The sequence below is a fragment of the Artemia sp. Qi Xiang Cuo genome, chromosome 19, assembly GCF_049724085.1.
Source record: "Artemia sp. Qi Xiang Cuo chromosome 19, ASM4972408v1, whole genome shotgun sequence".
Taxonomy (NCBI): Eukaryota; Metazoa; Arthropoda; class Branchiopoda; order Anostraca; family Artemiidae; genus Artemia; species Artemia sp. Qi Xiang Cuo.
The window spans coordinates 60,139,960-60,150,344 of NC_142812.1; the positions used below are offsets into that span (position 1 = coordinate 60,139,960).

The following is a 10,385-nucleotide window of genomic DNA, read 5'->3' on the forward strand; positions in this document are numbered from 1 at the left end:
CTAGAGGATATTTTGGTGAGGAGGGGGCTTCTCCGTGGGGGTGGGGCCTGATTTCCTGGCATTATTTAAAAAACGATCAGAAATTAAATGAAAAAACAAGTTTTTTCAACTGAAAGTAAGGAGCAACATTAAAACTTAAAATGAACAGAAATTATTACGTATATAAAGGGGGCTGTTCCCTCCTCAAAATCTCGCTCTTTACGCTAAAGTTTGTAGTACTTTTAAAAAAGTGTCTTATTGTTCTAATTAAACAGCCCTTGTGTTTCAGGAGTCATTGTTAAAGAATTGGGGCAAAATAGGGGCTAGAACCTCCTAAATCCTATTTTTTCAATTTCCTCTCAGTTTTTACCTTAATTTAAAAAAAACTCACTACCCCCCCCCCTCCCGAAAAAAAAAATCATGCGTACGTGCCTGTTCTAAGGTGTCAAAATTTTGCCCAATCAGTAGATGTTAAAAAGAATTTCGAAATTTGGGAATAAAAGGGTTTCACTCCATTCACCATCATACGAACGTAGCATCAGACATCACACTGTATAAAATCAAAATCTGCAAGCTTTTGAAATTTGTGATTGAAGTATAGTTCTCAAAATATGCTCCAATTGTTCCATTGTCTTCTATTCCAAAAACAAGGTTGAAGAAGGCCAATTTAAAAAGTAATTATAATATATTAAATAAAAATCAGCTAAGTTGTGCAAGCAGAAAAAGCTTTTATTCTTGGTTTCCATCATTTTAGATTTTATTTTGCATTAATCAAATATCCCTATGACATTCTACGATAATGTCGTGTCTGAAACTATTAATTACGGTTTGTTTTGTAATTTTAGTCATAAGCGTTAATTGATTATTTCGCCCATGATTTTTCATTTTCCTTGATGTGAAACAGGGTACCATTTACAAATAATGCTTTTACACTCTGTGGGATAGTTTATTACTTCATTCTTAATTGCTTCATGGAAGAATTGAAGGAAAATCGAATGTATTAAACTGAACTTTAAATGTAAATCCATATTTATTCATCGATAAACCAATGAAAATGTAAGTGGAATGTCAATTGTATGACGAAAAAACAGTTTCCCGTGCTGTTGAACTGGTTTTTACTACGCAACAACATTGATAACCCTTCAGTTGGGGAGGGGGGAGGCTCTATTTTGATTGCTTTACGAGAGTATTCGCGTAGATTCCAGGGGAGAGATATAGTATGGATATTTGTTAATGAAAGAAGAGGGGATGTCAACGGATTTTTTTTGGCAAAAAATCGTCAAAATTCCCCTTATCTAAAAAATATTGCAATTTTTTGGTGTTTTGGGAGGAAATAAAAACTTGACTCCACTTCTGCTTTAACAATAAAAATAAAGGCTGAGATCCAAATATCAGGATTTCAGTTTGACCGACTGATGAGTGTTTGAACACCCAACCTTCAGTTTCTCTGTCATTCAGAGCTGGTTGTCTTTCAGGCACAAATAACATAAACGATACGAATGACATAAATAGCATTGCAATGACCCGATTAGGGGTAATCAGATATCAGATACTGACAAATTTGAGAGGAAGAAACCTTGGATATGGGTACACTTAAAAGAAATTTACAGGAAGGGTTAGTTTTCAAAACTTGCTCATTGGATAAGGGGATGTGGCGGTTTTTTTTTGCCAACAAATATTATAGTTATTCAAATACTGAATTTGCACATCGTGTTATTTTTTTATTTTCTGAGGGGTTAAGCTATTGGTCTTGCTATAATTTTCGATGAATACTCTTAATTCGTAATTTTGTAATTTTAGGTTATGGATTGGAAATGCTGTCTCGCCGTTCTATTAGTAAGCATCATGTGGCTTTCAAAATCAGTGTTGTCAGAGCCTGATACTAGCCCAAATATGGATGTGGAATACGACGAATACGTTTTTGACCCAGACTATACCCTTGAATTTGATAAGAGAGGAAAGCCCTATGGTTATGGAATGCGAAAAGGGGGAAAACCAATGTATGGCTTTGGGCTTGGAAAACGGAGTCCTGGCCAGCAACAAAGTAGAATGAGGAAATATGGAAGAAGACTTGGTTTTGGTCTTGGAAAACGTAGCACCAGCCCTGAATATGATACAAATATAGAAGCCAATTATTTCCCTAGAATGACAAATTTCCAGCTTGACGACAGTTCTGATACAGCTGTAAGCGATGATAAAGACGTCAGGAAACGTGGGAAGTGTGTTATCGACTGTAAGCTGTCTTACCCTTCATACAGCTATGCACTGAAAAAACTGAGGGAACAGCAAAAGATTCGAGGAACTCTTGGAAAAAGAGGGAAAGCAGAACCAGAATCGTCTCGTCTACTACGACGATATCCAATTTACACATTCGGTTTAGGTAAACGTTCAGAAAAGGTGGAGGATATTGATGATTATGAGGAAAAGGAGTTGTAGTAAGAGTGTATACAAAGCGTGATTAAATACGTATTTTTATGATTTAATTGCTATGGGTGAAATAAAATTCGTCATAGAAACGGACACTTTCACAAAAGGGCCAGTGGATTACTCAATCGTTGTCGCTGTTACTCTTAAAGGTTTTATCTGACATTTTCAGACTTTAGAGGTAATTACCAAAAAACCGTTTGCTAAGCTGTTCTCACATAGAGGGTCAGCAGTTTAGTGCTGATCAGGAAAATTCTGATTAGCCCTTTGAAAACAGCTTATCAAACAGCTTTTTGGCAATTATATCAGAAGCTTCTCCTTGCGCCGGGTGGGATTGAACTAGAGTAATTTCGAATTCAAAGAGTCAGCCACATCCACTACACTGGCACAAGGTCTTACTTACTTGGAAATGTCAAGTATAACCTATAGGCATAACAGCAACGAACATAGTATTGCCTATAGTGATGGGAATAAACTAACGTGTAAGATTGAAAGTACTAAAAAATCTCTTAATTTAATACGCTTTGATTCAGAAAATCACAGGATTTAATGGTTCAGACAAAATTTACACTCTTTTTCATTAGCCTTAAGCATATGACAATCATACAATAATGATATCCTTTGACATTTCATTGAATTGATCTCTGTTTGAAAATACATTTAAACAACTTCCGAAAAAGAAGTTTATCGAACATAGTAAAGAGCCAAGTTAAACTTAGGAACACCAGAAATAAGTCTCCAGAAATAATACCAGAACATCAGAAAGAAATCTCCAGAACACCAGAAATAATCCAAACTCAAAACCACCAGGTTATTACAGTTAAAGAATAAATAGATCCGAAAACGAACAGAACTTAGAATGACCGATTATATCAAGCACAAGGATAAAAGGTACTAATATAAATAAATGAAAAAATCAGAGAACAAGTAAAAACTAAATTGAATATTCAAATCAAAACTAAAACGAACAAAAATACTACAAACAAGAGTTTGGCTACTGCTCCCTTCCCCTCTTCTAACCGTAAAAGTCTAAGATCCACTGTGTCATTGTTTTATTGAAAACTATATGTATCTTAATAATCTTAATCTATATTAGTGTATCTTCAAATTTTTTAATTTATTTATTTTATTTCATATATATCGTTAAAAAAAACGTAACATAAGCACATCCCCTCCAAAGGTCACAACACGATATGGAGGAGGGGTAATCAGACAAATCCACAAAAAGATATAATAACAATAATAACAATTAACATTAGCCTCAGAAGAGGTTTAATAAGCAAAATATAACTACAACATCGGTTACCCTGCTACCAATTACGTAACACTCATGTCCTTCCTTAACACGCTTCAATCAAAATAAAATACTTGTTTAAATGACTTATTACCAATAAATGACTTTATTCTATTAATTATTTACCCTATTAAATTAAACATTAAAATCATATTTAGAAAACAATTCATTCTTCAACAGCCTTTTTATATTCGCTTAAATAACCACTTTTAATATTCTCGTCCAGACCCTAGCCCTTCTAAAAACAATAAAAAACCCCAACCTAGGCGTAACCAAATTATTAACATGAACTTTATTTAGTGACCTTTTACCATGAGAATGTATCTTTAAATATGCATGAAAACCCTTAGAAAAGAAGTGGACTCACCTCTGACGCAATTATAGTATAAAACAACAGTATAAAAATCACTGAGAGCATCCACTGGAAGTATTTTCAACTTAGATAGATAGATAGATAGACTCATTTATTATATAAACAACTATCGTAGCCGTGGTCGAAGCCGTGACTAAATGGCGCTGTTTAGTACATTGAATAAAACTGGTCACTCGCGATTTAAATAACTGACAAAAAAAAGGCACGAATGAATTGCTGTGACGGGTTGTTTGACACTTTTGTGGCACTAGTTGGTTTTTATGGCGGGTGTTGGCGGTGATAGGCGCAGGTGGGGGAAGCAACGAACGGTGTTTCTGGGACGAAAGAAGAGACTGCCCGAAATTGCACATCAACTGCAAGCGCCTATCATGCAACGTTGGTAGTCGTAAGGCACTAAGGGCAGCCTCATAAGAGTTGTATTTCAGGCCTAGTATCACTTTCACTGCCCGTTTTTGAGTGGCCTCCAGATATTCACTTAGGTGGTCAATATTATGAGCCTGAGGGCCCCACACAGGACACGCATATTCTAGGATAGGGCGCACATATGTGACGTAAACCGTCTTCAGCTGGCTTTGTGAGAAACCCAGTCGGCGCAAGGTAATTAGCACAGTTTATAGACAGTAAGCTTATCGCAGATCATTTCTGGTCATCGTGAACAAAAAGCTCCTCCCACTTCTTTCTGCCTTAGCTTGTTTAGCCTGTTTCTGAATATACCAGTAAGCTTATCGCAGATCATTTCTGGTCATCGTGAACAAGAAGCTCCTCCCACTTCTTTCTGCCTTAGCTTGTTTAGCCTGTTTCTTTCCACTCGCACCCCTGTCCGGGTTTTTATAATGGGAGAGATAGAGAATGATCATACTGCTATATTCTGTCTACTGTGGTAATTAGCGACCGTAGTGCGCAACTACCTATTTTTACCAGACTGGCGATGTCCGCGCTAAATGAACAGTCGACACTGAAAGTAACCCCGAGAATCACTGGTTGAGGTTGTAGGGTACCACGAATCCGGGCATGAGAGGTCACGCTTAAGCGGATTAAACCTCATGACTTTTGTTTTATTCACTTTAAGCTGGAGGTCATTAATGACCTTAAGAAAGGATTTACTGATCTCACTGCTGAGCTGGGGATACACGTCTGGCTTTTCGCCAAGATATTTCAGAAGTAGGGAGATATCGTCCACGTATTTGAATCTGTCTTCAAACTCGAGGATAATGTAGTTAATTACCGATGAAAACAAAAGAGCTGCCAGCTTAGTGCCTTGCGGTGCGCCACACGTCAGTTCAGCCCACTCAGAGTTTAAGTCACTTTGGTAGAGGGCATAGACACTGGTAGCGGTTACGCAGAAAGTCAACAACTAAGAGCAAAACATGCTTCCTAGTGCCCATCTTTTTTAGGTTATTTGCTGCTGTATAATTGCGGATCAACTCAAATGCCTTACGATAATCGACTAAAAGCAGGTCAACGAGGCTACTGCCTTTGTCCAGCCACTCGGTAATCAGGTGGTAGAGATGTAAGAGATAACGCGTCGAACTACTCCCTTTCAAGCAGCCGTACTGAAATGGATCAAGGTCTGGCTGAATTTGGGCTAAGAGCTCTCTATAAATAAAGGATTTGGTCACTTTAGCCATATTAGGCGTAATAGAAATCGGACGACGCTGATCACAGGATTTCGGGTCTTTAACTTTGGGTAAGACGCGCACGTACGCTTTTTTCCAAAGACTCGTTAATTTATGATCCTTGAACGACTGATTGATCACTGATGAGAGTTGTTTTGCTAGAAACCTAGAATTTTCTCTTAAAAGTTTAACTGGCAATTCTCCTGGATAAGAAGCACAGTTGCTTTTCAACTTTTGAAGTTCTTTATACACCGTGAACTTGGATACCTCAACGATTGTATCTTCAGAGACGTCAGCAATGCGGGCTTCGATTTCGGCTTCGGTGAAGGACGGGTGAGAAGTACAGATTGACATATTTTTAGCAGTAATAACAATATTTTTTCAAAACTCAGACCGGAAAAAGGATTGAGGAGAAAGTCCCCAGCCACATTGAACTACAATACAAAATATAGTAGTGAATTAAACTAAAATATATTACACGGATTATTTCCTTCGGGAAACACTGCTTAAGTTTTCGGATTATACCAACATTTCTAGCTGATATATTTGAAACTTTCTTGATATCATCTTTAAATGAGTATAATTCATCTACAACAATAAAAAGGTATTGGATAATTCACATCCTCCATATTACAAGCCCCCAATCTTCAACTGAAAGTATCGATGGATAACAATTGCCAGACCTTCCAAAAACTAAAAAATTAGACTTATTTTGGTTAATAGCAATCTTATTGCATCTCATCCAGATAGATAACGTCTGAATAGTATTAGACATTGAAGTAACCAACAATTCTGTCGTTTTCGTACACGCAATCGGAGCGACGTCATCAGAAAACATTGAGAGATAAACACTAATCTCTTTATCGGAAAAGTCTGAAATCTTATTCACAAGTGGCTGAAAAGAAGAAGAAATATCATTGACATAGATAAAAATAATATAGGGCCTGAAATAGACCCTTGGGGCACACCACATCTAATTAGCAATGGTGGAGATATTGAGCGAGATATTTTTGTTCTTTGTGAACGACAAGAAAGGAAAGTAATGATCAAATTGAGAGATCTTCCACACCTTTGCAAATTTTCAGCAAGTGTAGAACGGTCAACTGTGCCGAAGGCTTTAATGATTTCTAAAAATATTGTTGTAACTCGGTAGCCTTTATCAAGAGTTTGATTTATGCTGTTCCTTGTCTTTTAACAGCACAGTTCTTTGTTCTTCACTCGATTTTGATACATTTCTCTCTTTCTTGGTATGGTATGTAATTTTCACTGCCACTTATCTTCTAACCACATAAATCTTTGTTCTCGCTGTGACATGTTTTTTAGCCGCATATATCTTTGTTCTTCACTTTCAATTCTAGTTTGTTTTTCTCCTTGTTGTCACATGTGCTGTATCCACATATTTCTTTTGATCTTCCCTTTTGTTTTTGACTTGTTTCAATCCTTGCTGCCGCTTATCTTTAAATTTTATACATTTTTTCAATACCCTTTACCTTTTCTGTTCGGATTGGTCTTGTCACGTTTGATGGTCTAGGTTGTTCATTTGTCCTCCAGGCATTATGAAACTACTTAAAACCCCTTTTTCTAAACAGACTAATTATATTTGGTATTTTAGCTATGTTCCTTTTGTAATGTTGCATGCGTCATAGATACAAAAACGATACGTTCATTCCTGGGGGGGGGGGGGGTGCATTTTTCTTAAAATGTACTAATAAACATGACGTCAATCATGTGGTTTTTCTTGTCAATCATGTTTCTTGTGCAATTTTGCCTGCATCATAGACACTAAAAACGATACAAACGATACAACTGAATATATATATATATATATATATATATATATATATATATATATATATATATATATATATATATATACATCGATGGGAAATTGTGACCCGAAAATTTATTTACCTACAAATTTTAGCGTTGCTGTTTTGAGCAGGGACAATGAAAATGTTTTCCAGAATTCACTGTAAAGGACATGAGCGCCATAGGTGAATTAATTTGAAAGGCCCTCTCACACAAAACAGCAATATTCAAAGTTTCAGCATTGCTGTTTTGAGTGAGAGGGCCTTCCAAGTCAATTCACTTATGTCCTTTACAGTGAATTCTGGAAAAAAAAATTCTTTGTCCCTGCTTATCGTATTTAGGAGCCAAATAAATTTCAGGCTCAGAATTTCCCCTCTAGTCCAGTGGAAAAAATTGACACATTAAAAGTCTTTGAATTTGAAATTAATTTCAATCATTGTTGTCTGAATCGTTATCATTGTAACGATTATCTGAATCGCTGTAAAATATAGATGCCGTCTAAGAAACGTTAAAGTACCAAGGGCTAATATATATATATATATATATATATATATATATATATATATATATATATATATATATATATATATATCTCTCGAAAGTGACTCCATTTTTTTCGGGAAAATTGACACCCTGGGATTTTCTGACCTAAAAAAAAATGAATCTATAAAAGAGTCAGAAGTTTGAGAAAATTCGTTAAGAGCCTTTATTTTGGAAAAAAAAAATCATTTGAGTGACATCATTTTATGAATACATTTGAAAAGCATGCAGGCGTCATATTTGCCTCAGTAGCGGTTGCAGCGTTTTTAGTGTCTATGATGCAGGCAAAATTGCACAAGAAACATGATTGACAAGAAAAATAAAATGATTGACGGCAAATTTATGAGTACATTCCAAGAAAAAATGCATCATTCCCCCCCCCCCAGGAATGAACGTATCGTTTTTGTATCGATGACGTATGCAACATTACCAAAGGAACATAGCTAATATACCAAGTGTAATTGGCCTATTTACAAAAAAGGCGGTTTAAGTAGTTTCATAATGTCTAGAGGACAAATGAACAACCTAGACCATCAAACTTGACAAGACCAATCCGAACAGCTAAGGCAAAGGGTACTGAAAAATGAAATAAAATCCGAAGATAAGCGGTAGCAAGAATTGAAACAAATCAAAAACAAAAGTGAAGAACAAAAGAAATATGTGGTTACAACACATCTGACAACAAGGAGTAAAACGAACTATAATTGAAAGTGTAGAACAAAGAAATATGCGGCTAAAAGATACGTCTTAGCGAGAACAAAGAAATTTGTGGTTATAAGAAAACTGGCAGTAAGACAAGCAACAGCAAAAATCGGAACGATCCAAAAATGAAAGGGAAGAAGAAAGAAACATTAGGTTGGAAGAACAACGCCACCATAATCTTCGACTCCAAGAAATGTTGCGCAAAATCCAGTGCTGACCTACAAAGATGCTATAAACTATGCAAATGTTGAATACAAGCCATTGGGAGCCTTCAACATCATATGTATTCCCTGTAGGGAAGACACAGCCATGTCGGGACCCGGCCTAGAAATCAGCTACAGAGTTGATTTTTCTTAAAACTGGCACATTGACATTTCTGGGAACAAAAAACATCTAAGAAGAGCACAGCTCTAAGTAAGAATTCTTATTTTTTCTAGGGTGTTTTTTTTTAACCTGTGGTAACGTCAAGATATTAAGAAGATGTTTAAATTGTCTGCGGTTGGAGGAAAAGCGACTATGAGAATCAATATATAGAAGCTTACCGCGTATCCATGCTGAGGCTCGACGGCGAAGCTACCGAGCAGTAGTCTCCCGGTGCTTATCACTGGCAGCGCAATGGCGCTGACTAAGTAAAGAACGATGTTGGCGCAATGTATTATTATTATTATTAATTTTTTTTCCATACCAGGGCACTTCGTATCGAAGGAGCTGGCGTAGAAACTTCCAAAGGGGCTCATTCGATTGGAAATTGGAGTGGCTTGTGCCCTTTTTAATAGTCGAAAGTGATTGGAAGGCAACTAACACCCCTTCCAGGCCCGTCATTTTTCCCAAACACATCCAATCAAAATTTTGAGATAGCCATTTTGTTCAGTGTAGTTGATTTCCAAATAGAAAATATGTTTTTTGAGGAGGACATCCGCCCGACCACCTTCAGGGAAAGGGTTTTAAATTATGCCATTGGGGCTGATAGGAACGATGTTTGCACAATGTATTATTTATTATTTTTTTCCTTTTGACCAGGGCACTTCGTATCAAAGAAGTTGTCGTAGAAACTTTGAAAAGGGCTCATTCAATTGGAAATTGGAGTGGCTTGTGCCCTTTTTAATCGTCGAAAGGAATTGGAAGGCAACTAACAACCCTCCCACGCCCACTATTTCCTGAAACACATCCAATCAAAATTTTGAGATAGCCATTTTGTTCAGCGTAGTTGATTTCCAGATAGAAATTATGTTTTTGAGGAGGAAACTCCCCGGCAACCCTCAGGATCAGGGTTGTAACCTACGCCCTGGAGATATAAATGATTTTTATCGAAAGAGTTGTCATTCAAATTTCAAAAATAGCTCCTCCTATTGGAAATTGAAAGGGCTAGTACTTTTTTGAATAGTAAATAGTGATTGGAGGGCAACTAGCCTCAGTCTTACGTCCACCTTTCCCCCAAACACATCCAATCAAAATTTTAAGATAGCCATTTTATTCAACGTAGTTGAAAGTTCTGGAAATTAGGTCTTTAAGGATGACAGCCCCCCCCCACAGTCCTTATATGCCCTGGGGGCATATAAGAACGATGTTGGGACAATGTATAATTTATTATTTTTTCCTTTAGACCAGGGCACTTCGTATCGAAGAAGTTGTCGTAGAAACTTCCAAA

General features: G+C 36.7%; 1 protein-coding gene across 4 annotated transcripts in view; it reads left to right on the top strand.

Moving 5' to 3' along the window:
• The window catches only part of LOC148941071 (uncharacterized), a 49,305-nt gene extending 46,819 nt beyond the window's left edge, over positions 1-2,486 (top strand). For all 4 annotated transcript variants that reach the window (XM_089105211.1, XM_089105212.1, XM_089105210.1 and 1 more), the window contains exon 2: positions 1,780-2,486. In XM_089105211.1, coding sequence (XP_088961337.1) covers positions 1,783-2,415 — 633 coding nt within the window. In that variant the 5' untranslated portion in view covers positions 1,780-1,782 and the 3' untranslated portion in view covers positions 2,416-2,486. The remainder of the gene's footprint in view (positions 1-1,779) is intronic.
• The last annotated feature ends 7,899 nt before the right edge of the window (positions 2,487-10,385 follow it).